At 45.4% G+C, this 25,401-nt stretch overlaps 4 protein-coding genes across 9 annotated transcripts in view; 2 read left to right on the top strand and 2 right to left on the bottom strand.

Moving 5' to 3' along the window:
* The first annotated feature begins 1,984 nt into the window (after positions 1 to 1,984).
* LOC120898576 (brachyurin-like) lies at positions 1,985 to 25,054 on the top strand. Its single transcript, XM_040304619.1, has 2 exons — positions 1,985 to 2,524; positions 24,646 to 25,054. Exons 1-2 carry the CDS (start codon positions 1,985 to 1,987, stop codon positions 25,006 to 25,008), a joined length of 903 nt encoding a protein of 300 aa, XP_040160553.1. The 3' UTR covers positions 25,009 to 25,054.
* LOC120898562 overlaps positions 6,631 to 25,401 on the top strand; it is a 242,014-nt gene continuing 223,243 nt past the window's right edge. The window contains exons 1-2 of one of the 6 annotated variants that reach the window (XM_040304595.1): positions 6,631 to 6,706; positions 7,823 to 11,972. In XM_040304595.1, coding sequence (XP_040160529.1) covers positions 7,832 to 9,556 — 1,725 coding nt within the window. In that variant the 5' untranslated portion in view covers positions 6,631 to 6,706; positions 7,823 to 7,831 and the 3' untranslated portion in view covers positions 9,557 to 11,972. Of the gene's footprint in view, positions 6,707 to 7,501; positions 12,409 to 25,401 lie in introns of those variants that run through there. The other 5 variants (XM_040304597.1, XM_040304596.1, XM_040304598.1 and 2 more) reach the window with 5 other exon arrangements.
* Positions 13,449 to 14,720, bottom strand: LOC120898575 (chymotrypsin BI-like). The gene has a single exon (XM_040304618.1). The coding sequence runs from the start codon at positions 14,416 to 14,418 to the stop codon at positions 13,513 to 13,515; it is 906 nt and encodes a 301-aa protein (XP_040160552.1). The 5' UTR covers positions 14,419 to 14,720; the 3' UTR covers positions 13,449 to 13,512.
* Positions 21,341 to 22,295, bottom strand: LOC120898577 (brachyurin-like). Its single transcript, XM_040304621.1, has one exon. The coding sequence runs from the start codon at positions 22,284 to 22,286 to the stop codon at positions 21,384 to 21,386; it is 903 nt and encodes a 300-aa protein (XP_040160555.1). The 5' UTR covers positions 22,287 to 22,295; the 3' UTR covers positions 21,341 to 21,383.

Below are 25,401 nucleotides of genomic sequence, written 5' to 3'. Positions count from 1 at the left end.
GACTACGACAAGGTGGTTGGGGAGTTCCACTATCTAATCACGGCCTTACGACGATCTTCTTCTTCTGTTTGGCGTAACGTCCTACGCGGACATGCTTTCGAGACTCGTAGTCAATCTTTGCTACGGGGGTACGGTCCATTCTGGGCTTGAACCCATGTCGGGCATGCTATTGAGTCGTTCGACTTGACGATTGTACCACGGGACCGCCCCACCGGCCTTACGACGGTATTAGCAGCGAAATCCGAGGATGCATTGTACAGGGGAATCTTCAATTCCTTGAATTCAATTCCTTGGGGAATCTTGAAAGACTTCAAGATTGATCGAAATGTGAGATATCTCACAGCTTAAACTCGGGTTGCAGAGAAGCTCAGTGATTTCATATGCCGGATGATGTGAAGCAAGACTTGTCGGAGACAGGCAATATCTAATTCAATGGGAAGTTGCAGCTAAGGACCAAGCAGCTTGGTCACTTATTGTTGATCGGGCCATGCTTCACTGTCGTACAACAATCAAATTCAATTCAAGAGCAGACCATCGCGAGAGAGAGAGAGAGGGGGACATTGAGGGAACGTCATAAATCGAATACTATCGCAGCTAATGTTAGATCCAGAGCATTCCTTCGGCTGGAGCACCAAGATTAACGTTCACTACCAAATCAAAGGTTATTGTGGTACAAAGATAAGAAAACTTATTCGGGATAGTGAAGCACACCGTATCTTATCAGAGATATGGGAAAATACAAGTTTAAAACGACTGTCATTGTAAGAAGTCCGCATAAGTTGAATCGGTCGGAGGAAAACTATCGTGGCCTATCATAAAAATTGAATTTATATTTATACATGAAAAAACACTGTATTTAGACGAAATAATTCTCACACATATCAACACCCACTATAAGATATCCAATCATTAACTTTGCAGAGAGATTACAATATAAATAACATAGTTCTTCTTCTTCTTCTTCTTTGGCACAACAACCGCTGTCGGTCAAGGCCTGGCCAGTACCCACTAATGAAGTGAGCTTAGCTTTCAGTGACTTATTGTTACCATAGCAGGGTTGTCAGCCATATGTGTGGGGGGCACGGTCTATTCGGGACTTGAACCCATGATGGACATGTTGTTACGTCGTACGAGTTGATGACTGTACCACCAGACCGGAGCTAGTAACATAGTTAGTTAACCCATTTTGAAGATTGCGTCCCCTGACCTACAACAGTTCCAATAGTTCCAATAATTGTACGTGATTCTAAAACTTGACAATCTGTCGATGGTTGACTTTAAGATTAATTCAAAAGTACATTCACCTATTTTGTTAGAGATTTCAATAGGTTCGTCATCATCTTAAGGAAAGTTTGGTTTTGCGCCTAAATGTAGGCAACAATGTCATACATTTGAGGTGGAAAAGGAACAACCTGTGTTTAGATTGGGCCTTTGTCACTCTTTTGAGTTGCGTAGGGAATGCATCAACTACAGTGCCCGTGAGTGCTGTTCGTAACTCCGACACAGTCCGATGTACTGCAAAGCCGAATGTATCCTTGAGCCTTTGAGCCATTTGCAGTATATTTCTAAACGGTATATACTTTGCCGGCATATGAACGCTTATCATACGAATTACAGCAAACCGTACGTCTGACGAAACACGTTAACCATTGACGAAAGGCTATAATTTACCGCCGTTGGCAGATAATCCCTGGCAATAGAGTGGATTTCATCGGTGGGAATGGCGGTTCACCCAATCTACACAAGGTGAAAAACAAAAGTCCCTCCAAAACAGAGGTTATTGTGCCACCTAAGATAAGAAAATTACGGCCTTATCCTTGCCTGTGGGTAGCGTATCTTATCGGCGTGAGAAGAACCGGTAACTTGGTTACCGATTTGAGGAAGTGCGAAAAGAACATTTTGGACGGATAAGCCCTAATTGAACCGATTTTGGGTATAAAAGCAGTTGGCTCGTGCCTTCTGATTACATTCCCTCTGAGTCAAGATGAAAACCTTCGTGCTTCTTGTTGGTCTGTTGGCCGTTGCCAGCGCCGAATGGATCGAGATCGATTGGTCTCAGGTCCGTCCGATCGAGGAGTTCGATCACTACTGGGAGCGTCTGCCAGCGGAGATGCAGATCTACCGCAAGATGCTTCCGACGCACCGCATCGTCAACGGCCAGGAGGCTACGCCCGGCCAGTTCCCGTACCAGATCGCTCTGCTGAGTGAGTTCCTTACTGGCACGGGTCTGTGCGGAGGTTCCGTCTTGACCAACAACTACATCCTGACCGCTGCTCACTGTGTTGTGTCCGGTGCGACGACTCTGGCCCGTGGTGGAACTGCCATCATGGGAGCCCACAATCGCAACGTCAACGAGCCTTCCCAGCAGCGCATCCGCTTTTCGACCGGTGGTATCATCCGTCATCCGCAGTACACGACCACCAACATCCGTAACGACATTGCCGTCGTGCGTCTGGATGCTCCGATCGTGTTCAACACTCGCGTTCAGCCTGCCCGTCTGCCGGCCCGCTCGGACACCCGCCAGTTCGGTGGCTTCACCGGTACCGTGTCCGGATTTGGACGCGTTTCTGATGGCAGCACGGCTACGTCGGCTGTGGTGAGGTTCACCAGCAACCCGGTCATGACCAATGCTGACTGTATTGCTCGCTGGAACACGGCCCTGATCCAGCCCCAGAACGTGTGCCTGAGCGGTGAGGGTGGTCGCTCGGCCTGCAACGGTGACTCGGGTGGCCCGCTGGCCGTCCAGGATGGTGGCAGTCTCCAGATCGGTATTGTGTCGTTCGGATCTGCTGGAGGCTGCTCGATCGGTATGCCGTCGGTGTACGCTCGCGTGTCCTTCTTCCTGCCCTGGATTGAGGCCAACTCTAACTTCGTCGCCCGCCCTTAAGTCGATGCGTTGATGTTGAACGATAAATAAACTTAGTTCCAAACTTAAGTACATTCTGTGAATCATTTACTAAGGAGTAAATTCAAACTATGGACAAGATATTTCTCTTCATAGTGAGCTAACAACTGGTTCAGAGTGAATTGTAGTTCAAAATATCTCACGATGAAAACGATTGGGTTGGCAGTTGGTCCTTTTCGTTGCAGAACTCGCAGGCGCATTGAGGAGACTGTCCACTAGAGCAGAGCACGGTGGGCATTTGACTGGACATAACTACGACCATCACTTCACTTCATTTTTTCGGAAGAAATGTTTAATTACTCAACTTTAGTATCAGTTGAAACATCTTCTATTTATTTTGTTGGAAAAACTGTTCAAATGTGCTATCTGCTAAAAAGCACTGATGTTTCATAAAATTGCCAGGAGCATCTTGTTCTAATAAAGTTACGAATAGAATCAAATTATATTTAACAAATGGCGACATCTTTAATGTTCTCCTTTATGCCATTTTCAATTTTTTTTCTTTATGCTAAACCTCTTCTTATTACTGGGTTTTTGGTTGTTTTCCATAATGTTTGGGTTCGTCTTACTTACTTACTTACTTATCCGGCGCTACAACCGCTTTGCGGTCTTGGCCTGCCTCACGAGTGTCCGAAACCGCTCGCGGTCTCGCGCCTTCGTCTGCCGGTCCGTTATCCAGGCCTTAAAGGCGGACGCCTATACGCCATCTTGCCACCTGAGTTTGGGCTTACCACGCCTCCTCTGTCCTTGTGGACGGCCTAAAAAAACTTTACGGGCTGGGTCGTCCATTGCCACCATCAGGTCCGCTGATGTTGCCACCATCAGTTTGGTCTTTGGTTCGTTTATCTGCAATCCTGGGTTCGTCTAATGATGATTTATTGATCGCTTCCTAAATGTTTTTGAATCGTTCCCAGGATTTATTAAGATCGTCCCATTGCAAATCCACACAAATCATTCTTGAATGCGTGGTATATCATTCAAGAGGTTGTCAATCGTCTATATAACTATAATACTTATAATTATAAAACATAATTAAAATAATAATAATCAATATGACGGCAACAACAGACCAGTTATTAATAGAAATAATGGATCAGTATGAAAACAACGAAAAGAGCTTTTTGAGCCCAAAAGATCTTTGGCAAATGAAAACACAAGAAAATATGCCTAGCTGGCCAAGTTTATTAACCATGTGTACGGATTCCACGAAACAACACATGGTTGATATAAAAATTTGGACTCAAAGCCATATTTAGTCATCGATAAAATAAGCATCAATCAGCCAGCTCCTCAAAAAAGATTAAAACAGCCTATTAATAAAGAGATCTTTAATGGACAATTTCAAAATAAAACATTCACTTCATTAATGATCAATGGAATTCAATCATTTATGTACACCAAATACTTTTTGAGGATGTTATGGAGGCGTTTTAGGGCGAAATGCGATAAGTGAGCAAATCTGCGCAAACAGTTCGGCTCCGACTGGCTGCCCAACAGTCAAAAGCCGAAGATTTTATATTGACCTTTCACTTTTTCTATCTGTCTCTCACTCTAATTTGAGCGATTTTCCCCTGATGAGTGTCCCCGAGCCTCCTCGTGTGGTTGTTGTTGTTGGAAGTTGAAACCGAACCCCCTTCGTGCGCTGCCAAAATCAGCGAAGAACGAAATCGAGTGGCTCAAGCGAAAAAACGAAAAAAATGACGAACGAGTGTGCTGTGACAATAACACACACACACGCACAAGGCGACACCCGAAATCTGGTGCGATACCGGCTTTCAGTGGAGGAAGTACACACATGCACACATTTGGCCACACCAGCGCTCTGTTCTAGTGCAGGTAGTTTTCTGCAGTCCACGGTGATACTACACACAGCCACGCACTTGGCGATACACGCTGTGCGATGGACGTTCAGAATTCAGTGGTGCAAATACACACATGCATACACTTGGCGACACACGCTCTGCTGTGCGGTGAGATTTGTGTTCTGTGTCCAGTGGTGCAAATACACACACACACGTACTTGGCTACACACGCAGTACGGCGCGGTTGGCTTGGCAGAAGCGCATACACACATTCACGCAGTAGGCTTTACTTTCAGTCCAGTGAGGTTGGTGCTTGTGTGGTGTTTCAGCTCTTGGTGGTCAGCGGATAAACCCCGTAAAAATGGAGATCATTCTAATTTAAGGTAAGTTAAAGTGATTAAAATTATCAACCAACATCCCCCCTTCTAATTAATATAATTTTTCTTCCATTTCATGTGTGTTTCACGGCGAACGGAGACAACAAAACCTGTGGCAGTGTCGTGGTGTTGGAGATGGTGGCCCGTACAGTGCAGCGAGAAGAACTAGGCGCGACAGCGATGTGGAGCAGAAAGTGCTGTGCTGATTTTTCTCTGTGCGAGTGTAAAAAGTGTTAGTTAAATTATGTGCGTTAATTTAGAATTAAGTGCAGTGGTTATTGTGCATGTGTTGTGTTTTTTTTTTGTATTTATGTTATATAAAATATTCAATAAATCGAATCATATTGATATAATGGTTCGCACTGTATCAGTTCGGTAAGAAATCCTGGCAAAAAAGGGGGAGGGGGCTATAAAAACGAAGGGTCGTGCCGAACCCCATTCGGGTTTTGCTTCGGCTTCGGGTTTGCTTCGGCTTCGGGACCCGACGGATCGGTTGAATAATTTCGCCAACTCAGCTTCAAAGCCAGCTTCAATCTCAGCGGATCTCTGAGTGCTGGTGACCGCCCAACAGTCAAAAGCCGAAGATTTTATATTGACCTTTCACTTTTTCTATCTGTCTCTCACTCTAATTTGAGCGATTTTCCCCTGATGAGTGTCCCCGAGCCTCCTCGTGTGGTTGTTGTTGTTGGAAGTTGAAACCGAACCCCCTTCGTGCGCTGCCAAAATCAGCGAAGAACGAAATCGAGTGGCTCAAGCGAAAAAACGAAAAAAATGACGAACGAGTGTGCTGTGACAATAACACACACACACGCACAAGGCGACACCCGAAATCTGGTGCGATACCGGCTTTCAGTGGAGGAAGTACACACATGCACACATTTGGCCACACCAGCGCTCTGTTCTAGTGCAGGTAGTTTTCTGCAGTCCACGGTGATACTACACACAGCCACGCACTTGGCGATACACGCTGTGCGATGGACGTTCAGAATTCAGTGGTGCAAATACACACATGCATACACTTGGCGACACACGCTCTGCTGTGCGGTGAGATTTGTGTTCTGTGTCCAGTGGTGCAAATACACACACACACGTACTTGGCTACACACGCAGTACGGCGCGGTTGGCTTGGCAGAAGCGCATACACACATTCACGCAGTAGGCTTTACTTTCAGTCCAGTGAGGTTGGTGCTTGTGTGGTGTTTCAGCTCTTGGTGGTCAGCGGATAAACCCCGTAAAAATGGAGATCATTCTAATTTAAGGTAAGTTAAAGTGATTAAAATTATCAACCAACATCCCCCTTCTAATTAATATAATTTTTCTTCCATTTCATGTGTGTTTCACGGCGAACGGAGACAACAAAACCTGTGGCAGTGTCGTGGTGTTGGAGATGGTGGCCCGTACAGTGCAGCGAGAAGAACTAGGCGCGACAGCGATGTGGAGCAGAAAGTGCTGTGCTGATTTTTCTCTGTGCGAGTGTAAAAGTGTTAGTTAAATTATGTGCGTTAATTTAGAATTAAGTGCAGTGGTTATTGTGCATGTGTTGTGTTTTTTGTATTTATGTTATATAAAATATTCAATAAATCGAATCATATTGATATAATGGTTCGCACTGTATCAGTTCGGTAAGAAATCCTGGCAAAAAGGGGAGGGGCTATAAAAACGAAGGGTCGTGCCGAACCCCATTCGGGTTTTGCTTCGGCTTCGGGTTTGCTTCGGCTTCGGGACCCGACGGATCGGTTGAATAATTTCGCCAACTCAGCTTCAAAGCCAGCTTCAATCTCAGCGGATCTCTGAGTGCTGGTGACCGGTGGGCGGTGGGTCCAAGAGAGCACGATCGTCCTTTCGATCGTGCTGAGTGGCCTCTCGGCTCGCTGAGTGACCACCCACCGGTCACCAGCACTCAGAGATCCGCTGAGATTGAAGCTGGCTTTGAAGCTGAGTTGGCGAAATTATTCAACCGATCCGTCGGAAAAACCGAAAAAAAACAAAGAATGATTTTTCCCCTGAACCGAAGGAAATGATTCGATTGTATTTTATATAACATAAAGCAAAACACAACACAGCACTGCGAATTAAAGCGCATGCACTTTGCACTCAGCACGCGCAACCATCTGCCACGTACCGTGTGTTATTACACATGAAACAGAAAAAATGAAGAGATAATCACCACTGAATTTGAAAGCAAATCGAATGTGTGTGTGCAGTATTTGCACAGAACACCGCACAGCAAATGATGTGTGCAACTGAATCATCGCACAGCGTGTATCGCCGTGCGTGTGTGTGTTATTGTCAGCACTGTGCATGTCGTTTCTTGTTTCGTTCTTCGCTGATTTTGGCAGGGTTCGGTTTCAACTTCCAACAACAACAACCACACGAGGAGGCTCGGGGACACTCATCAGGGGAAAATCGCTCAAATTAGAGTGAGAGACAGATAGAAAAAGTGAAAGGTCAATATAAAATCTTCGGCTTTTGACTGTTGGGGAATAAGGCGGCCGAGCGGGACGGTCACACACAAAAAGGGCTTAGGATTAATAAATTATATTATTGTATTGTTTTAAATAAGTACAACCTCGTTTTAGCCAAGCCTGACGAATATCACAAAAGTGGCGACGAGAAAAGTTAATGTGATCGTTTCGTGTTGTAAAGTGCTGACCATATTTTAATTCGTTTTTTGTTCGTTTTCTTCCGTGTCCCGCTCACACACATACACCCACACAATTGCACCACCACGTCCCAAGAAGCGCAAGATGAACCCCGCTGATGCAACGATGGATTTACCGACGGAGGAGGAGCAGCGACGTGCATCCTTAGGCCGACCTGGATTTTTCAACCCGGCGGTGATGCAGCAACCCGGAGCATCGCAGCCGCACGTTCCCTCCGTGCACGAAGTAGCGTCCCATCATCAGGTGTCCCCAAACGGACACCTCTATCCGCCATCGCAATTGGGACCCGCATCAGCGCAGCCGGTATCAGCGCCATCGCAATTTGTGCAACCGCCATCGCAAACGGGCTCAGCTGTAGTGGATAACGCCGTACTCCTGCAAACGCTGAAAATGATGCAGCAACTAATGGCCCAGCAAATAAGCCAGCCCGTAGTTACGCCAAATTTTAATCCAGAGCAAGCAACGGAAGCATTAGCCAATTCGATTATGGAATTTCGGTTCGATCCTGAAGCTGGCATCACCTTCAGAACATGGTTTTCCCGGTACGAGGAGCTGTTCAACGAGGATGCTTGTCGGTTAAGTGATGCAGCAAAAGTGCGACTTCTTTTAAGGAAGCTAGGTGCAGCCGAGCATGATCGATATTTGTCGTTTATCCTGCCCCGGCGTTCAAATGAATTTTCATTCAAGGAGACGATCGCAAAGCTCGCTGTGCTGTTCGACGTACAGGAATCCTTGATAAGCAAAAGGTACAGGTGTTTGCAGCTTACAAGGAAACCTGAAGAGGATCTGCTTACCTACGCATGCCGTGTGAATAAATCATGCGTAGAGTTCGAGCTCAGCAAGCTCGACGAGGAGCAGCTAAAGTGCCTCTTATTCGTTTGTGGATTAAGAGAAGAACGAGACGTCGAAGTGCGAACCAGATTGTTGGCGAAAATCGAGGATCGAGAGCAGATTACGTTGCAGCAACTGTCAGAGGATTGCAGTCGCATTGCCGCACTAAAAAGAGACAGCGCAATGATACAGGAAAATGAACGGCAAGTACTCGCATTGCATAACAACAATAATACAAAAATATTAAATAACCATACTAAAGCTAACAATTCGAGTTTTCAGCACCGGCAATTCCCCAGAAGAAATAATTTCCAAAGATATAGTAAACAGCATCCTCCCGCACGGAACACCCAGCCCAGCCGACCATGCTGGCTTTGTGGCGATAGACATTGGGTGCAAGACTGCGAATACAAATCGCACACGTGCCAAGATTGCGGAATAGAAGGGCACCGAGAAGGACACTGCAATACCGCAAGTCGATTCGGAAAGTTTGGGCACAGCCCATCAGCGGAGGCTAAAATCGTCACGGTGAATGCTTGTGCAGTCGCAGTAAACCGTAAGTACGTAAATGTGCTAATAAATGGGAAGAATGCCAGGTTGCAACTCGATACGCGGTCCGATATCACGATCATAAATCGACCCATGTGGAAAAGCTTAGGAGAACCTTTATTAAATGCATGCGAGATAAGAACAAAGACAGTGTCAGGAGCTAACCTTCACATAGACGGGGAATTCGAAGGAATTATTACGGTTGGAGGAAATACAAAAACAGCCACAATACGGGTAGCTCACGTAAATCTTTTATTATTGGGTGCAGACGTAATAGAATCTTTTAACCTGGGATCGGTACCAATGAATGCGTACTGTGAATCAGTTTCAACAACGACACCAATTGCTAAAAGCTTAGAATATCCCAGCGTTTTTAAAGGATCAGGCAACGATAATTATTTTACAAACGGAACAACGACTGCTACATAACAAAAAAAAAAGAGAAAATGGAATATATAAAATGAGATGCATAAAAAGGAATATGATAAAAAAAAGAAACGAAACCAATATAATAGAAAGTAACACATGCTTAAAGGAAAGTTGATCAACAATAGTGTCGTATAGACCACAGCTTGCACGTTTCATGAAAAAAGGCGATCTATTTTGTTTAAAGAGAGAGTGGGTAGCAATCCCCATGTGCAAAAGAAATGCCTAAATGAAAAATTATCATTCAAGAATTCAAAAGGAAAACAAAATAATAGCGACAGTTATGGTCAGAATCCTCAACTAAAAGAAAAGGAATGTAGTACATGAGCAACACAATCAAGCAAGAATACCAAGTCATGATCAATTAAATAATAACCATACAGCACGCATCTCGAGCATTTACAAAGCACAAACAGATTACAGCCAAAAAAAGGAAAAGGGATTTGCAGAAGTAAAAGAGCACTCTAACACAGAAAGTACTTTAAAAGAAGGCTGTTTGAAAAAAAAAACAAGTTGTATAAACAAGTGGTCTTGCAGCAACAACAAAATGGCATCAGTGGTTGCTTCAGTGCATCGTCTACGCAAATATTTAGAAGAACGGCAACCGCACGTCCTAGAAAGCTGAAATCGGGTACAGGAACCACGACGCTCTTCTCGCAATAGAAGATTGCCCAGTCGGTTCGAAGTGTACCGTACATTTTAAGAGAGGGAGATGTTATGGAGGCGTTTTAGGGCGAAATGCGATAAGTGAGCCAACCTGCGCAAACAGTTCGGCTCCGACTGGCTGGTCACTCAGCGAGCCGAGAGGCCACTCAGCACGATCGAAAGGACGATCGTGCTCTCTTGGAATAAGGCGGCCGAGCGGGACGGTCACACACAAAAAGGGCTTAGGATTAATAAATTATATTATTGTATTGTTTTAAATAAGTACAACCTCGTTTTAGCCAAGCCTGACGAATATCACAAAAGTGGCGACGAGAAAAGTTAATGTGATCGTTTCGTGTTGTAAAGTGCTGACCATATTTTAATTCGTTTTTTGTTCGTTTTCTTCCGTGTCCCGCTCACACACATACACCCACACAATTGCACCACCACGTCCCAAGAAGCGCAAGATGAACCCCGCTGATGCAACGATGGATTTACCGACGGAGGAGGAGCAGCGACGTGCATCCTTAGGCCGACCTGGATTTTTCAACCCGGCGGTGATGCAGCAACCCGGAGCATCGCAGCCGCACGTTCCCTCCGTGCACGAAGTAGCGTCCCATCATCAGGTGTCCCCAAACGGACACCTCTATCCGCCATCGCAATTGGGACCCGCATCAGCGCAGCCGGTATCAGCGCCATCGCAATTTGTGCAACCGCCATCGCAAACGGGCTCAGCTGTAGTGGATAACGCCGTACTCCTGCAAACGCTGAAAATGATGCAGCAACTAATGGCCCAGCAAATAAGCCAGCCCGTAGTTACGCCAAATTTTAATCCAGAGCAAGCAACGGAAGCATTAGCCAATTCGATTATGGAATTTCGGTTCGATCCTGAAGCTGGCATCACCTTCAGAACATGGTTTTCCCGGTACGAGGAGCTGTTCAACGAGGATGCTTGTCGGTTAAGTGATGCAGCAAAAGTGCGACTTCTTTTAAGGAAGCTAGGTGCAGCCGAGCATGATCGATATTTGTCGTTTATCCTGCCCCGGCGTTCAAATGAATTTTCATTCAAGGAGACGATCGCAAAGCTCGCTGTGCTGTTCGACGTACAGGAATCCTTGATAAGCAAAAGGTACAGGTGTTTGCAGCTTACAAGGAAACCTGAAGAGGATCTGCTTACCTACGCATGCCGTGTGAATAAATCATGCGTAGAGTTCGAGCTCAGCAAGCTCGACGAGGAGCAGCTAAAGTGCCTCTTATTCGTTTGTGGATTAAGAGAAGAACGAGACGTCGAAGTGCGAACCAGATTGTTGGCGAAAATCGAGGATCGAGAGCAGATTACGTTGCAGCAACTGTCAGAGGATTGCAGTCGCATTGCCGCACTAAAAAGAGACAGCGCAATGATACAGGAAAATGAACGGCAAGTACTCGCATTGCATAACAACAATAATACAAAAATATTAAATAACCATACTAAAGCTAACAATTCGAGTTTTCAGCACCGGCAATTCCCCAGAAGAAATAATTTCCAAAGATATAGTAAACAGCATCCTCCCGCACGGAACACCCAGCCCAGCCGACCATGCTGGCTTTGTGGCGATAGACATTGGGTGCAAGACTGCGAATACAAATCGCACACGTGCCAAGATTGCGGAATAGAAGGGCACCGAGAAGGACACTGCAATACCGCAAGTCGATTCGGAAAGTTTGGGCACAGCCCATCAGCGGAGGCTAAAATCGTCACGGTGAATGCTTGTGCAGTCGCAGTAAACCGTAAGTACGTAAATGTGCTAATAAATGGGAAGAATGCCAGGTTGCAACTCGATACGCGGTCCGATATCACGATCATAAATCGACCCATGTGGAAAAGCTTAGGAGAACCTTTATTAAATGCATGCGAGATAAGAACAAAGACAGTGTCAGGAGCTAACCTTCACATAGACGGGGAATTCGAAGGAATTATTACGGTTGGAGGAAATACAAAAACAGCCACAATACGGGTAGCTCACGTAAATCTTTTATTATTGGGTGCAGACGTAATAGAATCTTTTAACCTGGGATCGGTACCAATGAATGCGTACTGTGAATCAGTTTCAACAACGACACCAATTGCTAAAAGCTTAGAATATCCCAGCGTTTTTAAAGGATCAGGCAACGATAATTATTTTACAAACGGAACAACGACTGCTACATAACAAAAAAAAAAGAGAAAATGGAATATATAAAATGAGATGCATAAAAAGGAATATGATAAAAAAAAGAAACGAAACCAATATAATAGAAAGTAACACATGCTTAAAGGAAAGTTGATCAACAATAGTGTCGTATAGACCACAGCTTGCACGTTTCATGAAAAAAGGCGATCTATTTTGTTTAAAGAGAGAGTGGGTAGCAATCCCCATGTGCAAAAGAAATGCCTAAATGAAAAATTATCATTCAAGAATTCAAAAGGAAAACAAAATAATAGCGACAGTTATGGTCAGAATCCTCAACTAAAAGAAAAGGAATGTAGTACATGAGCAACACAATCAAGCAAGAATACCAAGTCATGATCAATTAAATAATAACCATACAGCACGCATCTCGAGCATTTACAAAGCACAAACAGATTACAGCCAAAAAAAGGAAAAGGGATTTGCAGAAGTAAAAGAGCACTCTAACACAGAAAGTACTTTAAAAGAAGGCTGTTTGAAAAAAAAAAACAAGTTGTATAAACAAGTGGTCTTGCAGCAACAACAAAATGGCATCAGTGGTTGCTTCAGTGCATCGTCTACGCAAATATTTAGAAGAACGGCAACCGCACGTCCTAGAAAGCTGAAATCGGGTACAGGAACCACGACGCTCTTCTCGCAATAGAAGATTGCCCAGTCGGTTCGAAGTGTACCGTACATTTTAAGAGAGGGAGATGTTATGGAGGCGTTTTAGGGCGAAATGCGATAAGTGAGCCAACCTGCGCAAACAGTTCGGCTCCGACTGGCTGGTCACTCAGCGAGCCGAGAGGCCACTCAGCACGATCGAAAGGACGATCGTGCTCTCTTGGAATAAGGCGGCCGAGCGGGACGGTCACACACAAAAAGGGCTTAGGATTAATAAATTATATTATTGTATTGTTTTAAATAAGTACAACCTCTTTTTAGCCAAGCCCCACGAATATCACAAAAGAGGACACACGTGCTATTGGTGCAGTTTTCCAAAAGCACCTCAGCAGTAGTTTTTCATAATTGTTTTTCAATGAAACAAATACTTGTTTGTTTTGTTAATTAAATTTTATTAAAATCCTAATCCTATATCACCAATATCGCAGATCACGTACAGACTTAGGCAGCCGCAACAAAGTCAGAGTTGGCAACGATCCAGTCCAGGAAGAACGACACACGAGCGTACACGGACGGCATACCGATCGAGCAACCTCCAGCAGATCCGAACGACACAACACCGATCTGGAGACTGCCACCGTCCTGCACAGCCAGCGGCCCACCGGAGTCACCGTTGCAGGCCGAGCGTCCTCCCTCACCGCTCAGGCACACTTGCTGGGGCTCGATCAGGGCACTGTTCCATTGGGCAATACAGTCAGCATTGGTCATCACTGGGTTGGTCGTGAACATCACAACATCCGAGGTAGCCGTGCTAGCGTCTGACGTGCGTCCGAATCCAGAAACGGTTCCCAGGAAACCACCGAACTGGCGCGTGTCCGAGCGGGCCGGCAAACGGACGGGCTGCACACGATCGTTAAACACGATCGGAGCATCCAACCGCACCAGCGCGATGTCGTTACGCAGATTGCTGGAGGCATAGAACGGATGAGGGATCACACCGGGACCGGAGAAGCGGATGCGTTGCTGCGACGCTTCCGCAGTGTTGCGATTATGAGCGCCAATGATGGCGGTACCACCGGACGCAAGGATGCCGGCCGTTCCAACGACACAGTGAGCAGCGGTCAGGATGAAGTTATTGGTCAGGACGGAGCCACCGCACAGACCGCTCGTAATAACGAACTCGCTCACCAGTGCGATCTGGTACGGAAACTGGCCGGGCGTCGCTTCCTGCCCATTGGTGACGCGGGGCGACGGACGGACATGGCGATAGATCTGCAGCTCCTGCGGCAGACGCTCCCAGTAGTGATCGAACTCCTCGATCGGGCGCACCCTGGACCAATCGATCTCGATCCATTCGGCGCTGGCAACGGCAGCCAGGCAGGCAACGAGCAGTACGAACGTTTTCATCTTGAAACTGAATGAAGCTGCAGCTGGGTTGTACTTCTTATATAGAACAACCAAATCCAATAGATCTATGATAAAGCTTAATCAGTGGCGGAGTTTCCAGTGGGCGAAACCGACGTTAGATCTGGAGCAGGTGTACGATGCATCAAGTCATGCGTGACGGTTTATCAATTGTTTCGTCATCAGAAAGTTGCATTTCATTCGTACCTAAAGTGCCTTGAAAAATACACCTTCAACAGACGAAAGCGAGCGAACGATTAAAATGCCCGCAAGTGACGTCATAAATCCTTTAGTAGCATTATCAGTTGGTGCGCATATCATGAAAGAAATGGTCATTTTTGCTTAACCATTGTTTACCAGCCCACATTATGTTTATATGTATCGTGCGTACATTATTTGTCAAACTCTTCGCTACTTGCATCATCGTATCTTACCAGACAGAGGGCGTATAGATAAGAAAGCAGCAAAACAAAAAGCAGGCGATTAAAACGCAAAGCTAAACACACATCCTTCGGAAAGCCAAACAGGCTAAGAACGAAGCCGGCATATCTCCAAAATAACCCAAGGAACGCAAAAATAATAGCACGGGAATTCCCTTTGATTGCGTTACCGGTAGCGGGCCGTCAGGTAATGAATTGGTTAGCCACAATAGCGCTGGACGGATGGTAGCATTACGCTCAAGCAATTAACTGATTAGCCGCTTATAAGCGAACCTAGGGCAATCCGATACGGGGTTTACTGACGCACCGGCCGCTTGGAAGCATTTTATGGCAGGTGTATCGCACCATGATGCAGCACAAGATTTGGGAACATCGATAATCGGTCGTGCTGAGCTGATAGGGAAGTTGTTTGAGCCTGCTACCAGTGTAGACAAACAGTGCTTTATGCGTGGTCTGCGAGAACGGTGCTTTGCGACGATCGAAGATACTTGATACTAAGCGAGATGAAGACACTAAATTTCAGAAGATTCTGCAATTGAAACCCAACATCTGAGACTCAATTATTTATTGCTCTGTCAACTTCTATGCTATGGATACGACTGCATCACAATACACAAAGTAGGATAACTTGAAGCTTCTGAGCTGAATACTATTACTACTACTTCATCCTGTCTGAATCTTACATTGCATCTGCTCTCGTTTCGTGTCGATATCCCACGAACAGTCGATTGGGTTGTGCTCCATAGCCAATCGGGTAACGTTTGCAGACGTGCCGTGCACATCAAAGCTCGCAATAAAATTACGGGAAGCATCGATCTTTAGCGATCGTACCGGTATGAAGGACAGATCAAGCGATGTAAGATTGTTATGGTACAAATTTATAAACTCTAGACGACGCGGAAATCGTTCACTGTTCAACGTGACTGAGAGTAACTGGTTGTACGATAAGCTTAAGCTTACTAGATGTTCCATCCCGGCTACGCTTTCGATTGTAAAGTTAGATAGTACATTGGAGCTCAGAACCAACCTCGTAACATTCTTAAAATTGTTCATACACTTTGGAACCTCCGCCAAAACGTTTTCGTCGAACGAAAGCCAAACCAGTGCAGGCACGCTCCACTGGCAGAGGTCTACCCACGCTAGCCTGTTGATGTCCATCCGAAGCTCCGCTATTGCGTTGTGAATAAACCGGCCAGCAAGCGAGGTGATTCTGTTGCTCTGCAAAAACACAGAGTCTAGCTGAACGAACACATTGAACAGCTCCATGTTGATCGATTTCAGCCGGTTTCCTGTCAACACTATGGCCGATAGTGAACCGTAGAGGGCACACTGTTTGGTCGACGTGTTCGCAATGTAGCGCAACTTGTTTCGCGTGAGAATGACTGTTCTTAGGAGCGCGTTCTCACACAAACTTGCCAGATCAAGCTGTTGTATGTTGCACGATCTTATTTGAAGGTGGAGTAACATTGGCGCATGTCGTATAGCATCGGGAAGGGTAGATAGATGACAGTATGCGATGATTAGATGCTTTAGTGTACTATTTGCTTCAATCTCGATTGAACGCAGACTTGTCTGCTCTATCGAAAGAACCTTGAGCGTTTGCGGGATACTGATCCATCTTAAAGGGGTAGCACGCTGTATGTCTAAAGATTTCACAAAACTAGGCAGACCCTTTAGTAGCGGAAGATCCATGCGTTCGATGCAGCTGCGGTACATGTAGACCCTGCGGGTAGTTTCGGGAATATAGCTAAAGGTGAACTTATCCTCTATCGAGCAGAAGTCATAGACAGCACAGGAAGCGGTACGACACTGGAGACGAAGAGTAGCGATACGGTTTACAGCGTTGAAAACAACCACCAACCTAACGCAAACCACATGCATGTCAATACGTTTAAGGGTTGTTTTTTGCAACATATTTTGAAGGCTTAAAATACGCACCATATAACCCACCGGCATTTGATACACATTTAACAAGCTGAATTTACAATAAAACTACCACGAACACTCACTGGCAGCATTGCTTGGTATTCTTTTTATAGAGAACCGTAGCCTTTTTTTTATTAAAAACAAGCTTGCAATAAACGGCAATCAAATGGAAATGTTTGACGTATTATATTCGTTTAAAACTAATGCGTAGATAAGGATAACAATGCGATAATGCGTATGATGATTACCTTTAATCAATGGTTGACAAGTTTCACTGGTACGTACTGCCAGGCTAACCCAGCTCATTCACGTACCCACGTTCAGCTCGTTTTTCACGAGCCATCATTTAAATTGTAATCAAATAATAAATATCCATGAATAATTTGACGCGATTTATTTTATAGCTTCGTACCGATAACGTTAAAAGCAAAATCAATATCAACAATCTACTAAAGCCAGAGGGCGTGTGTTTGAAATATTGGAATTATGGATACAATTAGAAATTCTGTCAATTTCGTACATAACAAATATTTCGAAATATCATAGACAAATATCAGTAAGCAGGTAGGTAAAGTTGTTTGGATATTTCTCGTATTTAATTGTGTCGTTCAGTAGTATTGGAGCCGAATGCAGCCACCGGATGCATAGGATAGATTGGGTTCGTCATTGAGTTATTTTAACCATCGGCTTTCGAATAGTATGCCACGCTAGCCAACAGGACGACACGTCCGTCGAATCAGTAAGAAGGCTACATTCTAGTAGTACTGAGCTTGATGCGCGAATGCTTTGTGCGCCAAGCGAATACCGATACTCAAAATTCGCCGCGACTATCAAACGTATTGAGCTGCTCTGTATTCACTTTTTGAAGCGAGTTTCCTCTGAGAAATAGTAGCATAAGGGAATACCACAATTTTTCGCAAAAGGGAAAGGTGTTTACGTAAACATTACTAGTCTAGCTCACGCAATTTGCAAGCTGCCAAAGTGCAAAAGCTCGAACTGAGTCACCTTTATACTTCACACAAGGAACATTCACCACCTCAATGTCGGATACCGGGCCGGTATTACCGGCCGGTGAGTCATCGAGCTATTTTCTACAATATCTACAACGTCTGTTGTGATCTGTTGTGACGATCTTCTCGCATATGACACAGTGTCGGTAACAATGATGAGGATCAGTTAATGTATAAGATTGCTGGTTGATATAGGAAACATTTTCGATATTACTTATCTAGGGATATACTGAAATTGTACAGATCCTTGTTAATACCACGTGCTTGAACGACCGCTGACATGCAGAAGGCTTAAGTCACGTGTTATTGTGATATTTCTCTATTTTTTTGTTTCATCAATCTTGCTGTTTAAGATTATGATCGTTTGTCATATTCGCCAGACGTGATCGCAACAACTGGTAAAGTCTCCCCGGTTTTGAAAGCTGAAAAGGTAGCGGTCAGAAATAGGCTCATAGCCTATTTATTATCCTTCGAACGGTGGATAAGATAACGCCTAACCATAGCAGACCTCACGGTGGTGCTCGTTATGCAAACGTCGAACAGATCCGTCCGTCTTATTGCACCGATCACGCTCCCGCACCGAGGACGTGTGCCACGCACAGACAATCATATTATCGTACATTAACAGCTGGGAAACGTTGCGTGACGCACCGCAGGCATCGAAGCTGGAAATTAGATTATAAGAAACGTGAACCTCCAACGAACGCACCGGTACAAAGGATAGATCCAGTGCTTCTAGATTGTTGTAATCAATGTTCAGCATTTCTAGATCGGCCGGAAAATGGGCCGTGCTCAACATAACCGTCTTTAGCGTGTTGCACGATAAATCTAACTTACGCAAACTGCTCATACCGGCAACACTCTCGATGGTAAAGTTGGACAATCGATTAGAGCGCATGGTAAGAAGGGAGGTGTTTGTGAAATTATTGACACACAGTGGCACGGCCGTTAGATTGTTGCGGTCTAACATAAGGCTGGCCAGCGATGGTACGGTCCATCCGCACAGATCTACACTCGATAGCTTGTTTCCGTCCATCCGTAGCTCGGCCAGTGTGCCGTGTATCAACTGTCCAGCAAGCGTTCTTATTCGGTTGTTCTGCAAATACAAACCATCCATCCGCACTAGCACATTGAACAGCTCCATGCTGACTGTGGTGAGCAGGTTTTCCGACAGCGTTACACTGGCAAGCGCATCGTATACGCCGCAATGCCTCGTGGACGTGTTCACCACGTAGCGGATCTTGTTCCTCATCAAGCTGAGAACGCCCAGCCGCACGTTATCGCACAAACTCGCCATATTCAGACCCTGCAGCTTGCACGACGTTATGTACAGCCATCCTAGGCTGCGGGCATGTTTGATAGAGTCCGGTACCTTCACCAGATCACACACCGATACAGCCAAATAGCTCAACGAACTGTTCGCTTCGATATCCATCCTTCTTAGATTGGTAGAAGTTATCATCATACTTTTTACGGCCCGCGGAACACTGATCCACCTCAGTGCGAACGAGTTGGTTACGATCACCTCCTGGATAGTGCTTGGCACACCCTCCAGTATCGCGTGATCAATGTGCTCCATCACCGTATTCTCGATGCACAGCACTTCGACGTGTTGCGGAATGTACTGATACGTGAACGTATCTTCGCTCGTGGTAAGATCGTACAGATAGCAATACTGTTTGGAGCACTGGAGCCGCATCGAGCCCATACGGTTAGCAGTGCCGAGAAGGAATAGCATTCTAAAACATCACGAGCCGTCATGTGAGTGTGTGTGTGTCAGGGCGCGGGTATACTAGGGGCGTCCGGAGATCATCTTCTCACCTTAGTATCCAGCGCCTCATGATGGTCCGCTTTGGCCTTGATCTCAAAATGATACCCCATTCGACAATTCGGCAATAACTGTTTGCCAGTTTTGTTACTCTTGTATTTTATAGGAATAAAAGAAGCGTTCACTAATGAGTTCATAAGCGATAGTTAAGTGGCGTGCGCACTCCTCGTCGCAGTGAACCCAATGGTTGAATACAGCACACGATCTATTTTAGAGCTTTACTAACAATGCGATCAGAATAGGTTTGAATTGAAATATAGATCTGCGATTCCAGCAGCGTCTAACCATAGTCTCCAAACACCGTGTTTTGGTTTCAGTTAAGGCTCTCGTAACTATTTTTCGTCTTAAACCTAATTATAGACCATCTGTGGCGGAGAAATTTTGCAAATTATTTAAACATTCGGGAATGGTTTTCATCGGGTTGTCCATAAACGTAACCAGCAGAATTGCTGGTACATGCCAGTGACACATGGCCAACCCGGTCAGCTTGTTGTTTTCAAGCCTCAGCTGCTGCAAGGCATCGTGCACCAACCGTCCCGCTATTGATTTTATCCTATTTCTGTGCAGAAACAAACTGTTCATTTGGACAAACACATTGAACAGCTCGATGTTGACCGTTTTAAGCATGTTTGCTTGCAACGAAAGTGCAACGAGAGAATCGTAGATCGGGCAATGCTGCGTTGCGGTATTGACGACGTAGCGTATCTTGTTGTTCGTTAGGATCAGGGTGGTGAGCTCCCGGTTGGCGCACAAGCTCGCCATATCCAGACTGTCGATTTTGCACGATCCCATTTCTAACATTCGCATCCGCTGTGCGTTTTGTATGGTACGGGGTATCTTCTCTAGATTGCACTTGGTAACCATTAAATGATCCACCAAACTGTTGGCTACCACATCGATCCGCTGCACGCTGGTATACACGACCGTTAGATTGAGCGTCGTATTTGGAACATCGATCCACTTCAAAGCAGGAGAGTTTCTGACGTCTACATTTGTGACGAAGCTAGGCAATGTCTGCATAACTGTCTGGTCGAGGTGCTCCAGCAACATGTTCTCCATGATTAAGAAGACCAAGTGTTTTGGAATGTACTGAAATACGAACGCATCAACATGCGTTTTAAAGTCAAAAATGATGCATTTTTGTTCAAAGCACTTTGTTCGAATTGTAGCAATGTGAACAATCGTGCTTAATACGAACAGTAATCTAATGGAAGAAGAGTAATGTGTTACTATATCGACCTGATGTGTTAAAGGGTTAAGGCCCATTTCGTGATCACAAAATGGTATTAAGAGTGGAATATGCGTACCTTATAGCCCAGTGGATCATCGTAGCAAAACTTTTGGCAAACTACGCTTGACACCTCCTCGATCACTCATGACGCCTGACACCGACCAGTTGGTTATTTAAGGCAGCAAATTGCAGGGTCCGCGATAATGAAGCAGTACTTAATTCTGCATTAGAGTATGCAAAGAAGACTCCAAAAAACAAGGCCGCATCAACATCGAGCTGATAAAATGCTAATGATAATGAGATATACACCTGTACAGATATTGCACTGGTTTGCATCGGCATGGCTTCTACACACGTAACAGATGCTATGGATTACTAGTTTTGTTCTAGTACAACATGCTATCTTGAAAGCAATACTTCCACTCAACTGTGTGTTATGCGTGGGATTCTTCTACAAAAATACTTTATCATAAAACAATTACAATCATCATTCAGTATACAAGGTCTTTGGTTTATTAAGCTATCTTCAATCCTTAGGCAGCAGCCACAAAGTCAGAGTTGGCTTCAATGAAATCCAAGAAGAACGATACGCGAGCGTACACCGACGGCATGCCGATCGCACAGCCAGCAGCAGATCCGAACGACACAACACCGACCTGGAGGCTTCCTCCGTCCTGGACGGCAAGCGGACCACCCGAGTCACCGTTGCACGATGAGCGACCACCGGCTCCGCTCAGGCACACATTCTGGGGCTCGATCACGACAGCGTTCCATTGGGCAATGCAATCAGCGTTGGTCAAGACCGGATTGGTCGTGAACATCACAACAGACGAGGTAGCCTGGCTAGCGTCCGAGGTGCGACCGAATCCGGACACGGTACCGGTGAAGCCACCGAACTGGCGAGTGTCCGAGCGGGCCGGCAGACGGGCAGGCTGGATACGATCGGTGAAGGTGATCGGAGAGTTCAGGCGCACGACGGCAATGTCGTTGCGGATGTTGGTCAGTGTGTAACCCGGATGAGCCCGAATGCCAGCGGTCGAGAAGGCAATGCGCTGCTGGGATGGTTCCGCTACATCGCGATTATGAGCTCCAATGATTGCAGTACCTCCCAGAGCCAGAGTCGAAGCGCCCGAGATGACGCAGTGAGCAGCGGTCAGGATGTAGTTGTTGGTCAGGACGGAGCCACCGCACAGACCGGTACCGGTCGGGAAGTTGCTCAGCAGAGCGATCTGGTACGGGAACTGGCCGGGCGTCGCTTCCTGACCGTTGACGATGCGGTGCGACGGCAGCTTCGTGCGGTAGACCTGCAGCTCAGCCGGCAGGCGAGCCCAGTAGTGATCGAACTCCTCGATCGGGCGCACCTGGGACCAATCGATATCGATCCATTCGGCGCTGGCGACGGCGAACAGAGCAACTAGAAGCGCGAATGTTTTCATCCTGACAACTCTGAATGAGGGAAATGAATGAAGGAAGCGATACGGAAGTATCGCTTTTATATCTGCTCAGAAACTGCAACGCTTAGATTAGGTGGTTTATCACAGGAACTTTGGCGAATCATCCTTTCTGTTGGAAGGAAACTCTCGCTGGGGAAGACCATCGCACGCGTTACTTGCAAGATTCGATTTCTGATAACGCAAAAAAGGATGGGAAAGTTCACCTGGAAATACCGACTGCGAGTTCTATGACACATTGCAGGCCAAGATAATGGCGAACCATGATGCAATACGTACATTTTAGGTGTTTAGATAAATGATTTCAGGTTAGGTTAGGACAATATGGAGATGGAGATAGGAAATCAGATACAATTTTCTTTCCCGACATTCCAGACATATGTTTTGAACCAGTTATTAATGAAGGCGAAGAGCAACATGTGGTCTATAGATCTCATGGAATAGCATACAAAACTTTTAAAGAATCTGTTTCCTGTAAAGACATAGGCATGGTTCGGTTCCCTTGTAGAAAAATTTCCTCGTAGCAACGACTAACTGTAATTATTTTTACTAAGATCCGATACCCTGTATGAGGTAAGCATGACGGGGGAAGTTGTAACACATCAGAACTAATTTAAAAAAAAATAGACAAATGTGAATAAGAAGAACAAAAAGAAGAACGAGAAGGGTATAATAAATACAAAAAAAAATAATAAGACCAACAGTAAAGACAATCAAGGAGGATAAACAAGAAGAAGATAGTGAGTAAGAAAATTAAAAAGAAGAATAAAAATATGATTATGTTTATGTGATGGTGATGATAATGATGATGTGATGATAATAATGATAAAGATGATGAAGATGGAGAATAATAAATAGGAGCATGCAACAGAAGAAGTACAAAAACAATAACAAGTAGATGTGACGAAAACAGGATGAGAAGAAAACGATCAAAAGAAGAATAAAATGAAGAAGAAATAGAAGAATTAAAAAAAGATAAACCAGATTTTTACACAACTTGAAGGCATATGGCATTTGATTATGATAATTATGATTATGATTATGATAAATGATTTATTCTGGCATAAATGATTCTTTCTGATGATCAAAAGCGAGTAAAACGGTTATCCAAAATGAGTAATATATTTTCACACTTGCTAATGTCACTTGCCAATGACACTCGCTAATGTAATGGGCTAATGTAAATAAATACAATAATTGTAGATAGTGATCTATTGAACCGGCGGGTCTGGTGCTATAGTCATAAACTTGTACGACCTAACAACATGCTCGTCATGGGTTCAAACCCCCAATGGACCACGACCAATGGACCCCAATACGTAGGACTGACTATCCTGCTATGGGAAAGGTAATCCATAAGTCACTGAAAGCCAAACCCACAAGTGGTAAAGGCAAGTCTTCACCGCCAACGAAGAAGAAGAAGATCTATTGAACATCTTTTCCTTCTCCTAACAGGAAGTTTTAATCGGTCATATATGTCTCCATTTAATTGATCACACTTACAAAATTGTGAATAAAAACAGAAGCAGATCTAAGTATTGCATTGTTATCTAAACTGTGGTGTCACGTAACTGCAATCTCTTGCAACCTCTCATTTGGTATTTCCAAGTGAGCTTTCCCACTTTTTGGCGTTATCACGAAAACGAATCCTGCAAGTAATGCATGTCATAGTCTTCCCAAACAACAGTCCTTCCAACAAAAAAGATGATTCGCAAAAGTTCCTGTGATAAACCACCTAATCTAACACTTGCACTTCGTGGTGGAGTATAAAAGCGATGCTTCCGTGTCGTTTCCTTCATTCAGAGTTGTCAGGATGAAAACGTTCGCGCTTCTAGTTGCCCTGTTCGCTGCGGCCAACGCCGACATCGATTGGTCGAAGGTGCGTCCGATCGAGGAGTTCGACCACTACTGGGCCCGTCTGCCGCAGGAGCTGCAGATCTACCGGTATGCTCAACCGTCGCACCGTGTCGTCAACGGCCAGGAGGCTACGCCCGGCCAGTTCCCGTACCAGATCGCTCTGCTGAGCAACTTCCTCATCGGTACCGGTCTGTGCGGTGGCTCCGTCCTGACCAACAACTACGTCCTCACTGCTGCTCATTGTGTTATCATGGGCACTTCGACTGTGGCTCTGGGAGGTAACGCCATCATGGGAGCTCACAACCGTGACGCTCCGGAACCGTCGCAGCAGATTATTGCTTTCACGTCCGCGGGCATCCGTGCCCACCCTGGCTACTCTTCGGCGAACATCCGCAACGACATTGCCGTCGTGCGCCTGAACTCTCCGATCACCTTCACCGATCGTATCCAGCCTGCCCGTCTGCCGGCCCGCTCGGACACCCGCCAGTTCGGTGGCTTCACCGGTACCGTGTCCGGATTCGGTCGCACCTCGGACGCTAGTCAGGCTACCTCGTCTGTTGTAATGTTCACCAGCAACCCGGTCATGACCAATGCTGACTGCATTGCCCAATGGAACGCTGTCCTGATCGAGCCCCAGAATGTGTGCATGAGCGGTGAGGGAGGTCGCTCGGCCTGCAACGGTGATTCGGGTGGTCCGCTTGCCGTCCAGGACGGAGGAAGCCTCCAGGTCGGTGTTGTGTCGTTCGGATCTGCTGCTGGCTGTGCGATCGGCATGCCGTCGGTGTACGCTCGCGTATCGTTCTTCTTGGATTTCATTGAGGCCAACTCTGACTTTGTTGCTGCTGCCTAAGGATTGAAGATAGCTTAATAAACTAACACATGGTGAACAATGTGAACAATGAATATGATTGAAATCAATGAATTGTGTTTTAGTTGTCTGACCAATTTTTCCAAGGATTTACATTAGATCATACTTAAGTCAGACTACCCAGGTAACATTTATTCTAAAATTGTAATCTATTCGATTGATGCACAATACATCAGAAATTGAGCATTTGGGTGTGATCAACCGTGTTGAAAGTGTCATGAAGCGATGTCAAGTGATGTCGTGTGTGCACATGTGTGATCTTCTTCTTTCGATGCAAGATGATGTCGGTTTCATTTCTCGCGTTCCGCGTTGGACGTTACGCCAAATAGAAGAAGGTAAACTAACAACACTACCAAGGATTGGAGATCTTCCAGC

This window comes from Anopheles arabiensis, chromosome 2 (genome assembly GCF_016920715.1).
Source record: "Anopheles arabiensis isolate DONGOLA chromosome 2, AaraD3, whole genome shotgun sequence".
Lineage (NCBI taxonomy): Eukaryota > Metazoa > Arthropoda > Insecta > Diptera > Culicidae > Anopheles > Anopheles arabiensis.
The sequence above is the reverse complement of the archived record's forward strand: the minus strand, read 5'-3'. Positions and strand labels throughout refer to the sequence as shown.

Coding starts and splice junctions, on each gene's coding strand:
- LOC120898576 (XM_040304619.1), top strand. CDS start 1,985: ATGAAAACCTTCGTGCTTCTTGTTGGTCTGTTGGCCGTTGCCAGCGCC. Junction 2,525..24,645: donor CCCGCTCGGACACCCGCCAG/TTCGGTGGCTTC, acceptor GACACCCGCCAG/TTCGGTGGCTTCACCGGTAC.
- LOC120898575 (XM_040304618.1), bottom strand. CDS start 14,418: ATGAAAACGTTCGTACTGCTCGTTGCCTGCCTGGCTGCCGTTGCCAGC.
- LOC120898577 (XM_040304621.1), bottom strand. CDS start 22,286: ATGAAAACATTCGCGCTTCTAGTTGCTCTGTTCGCCGTCGCCAGCGCC.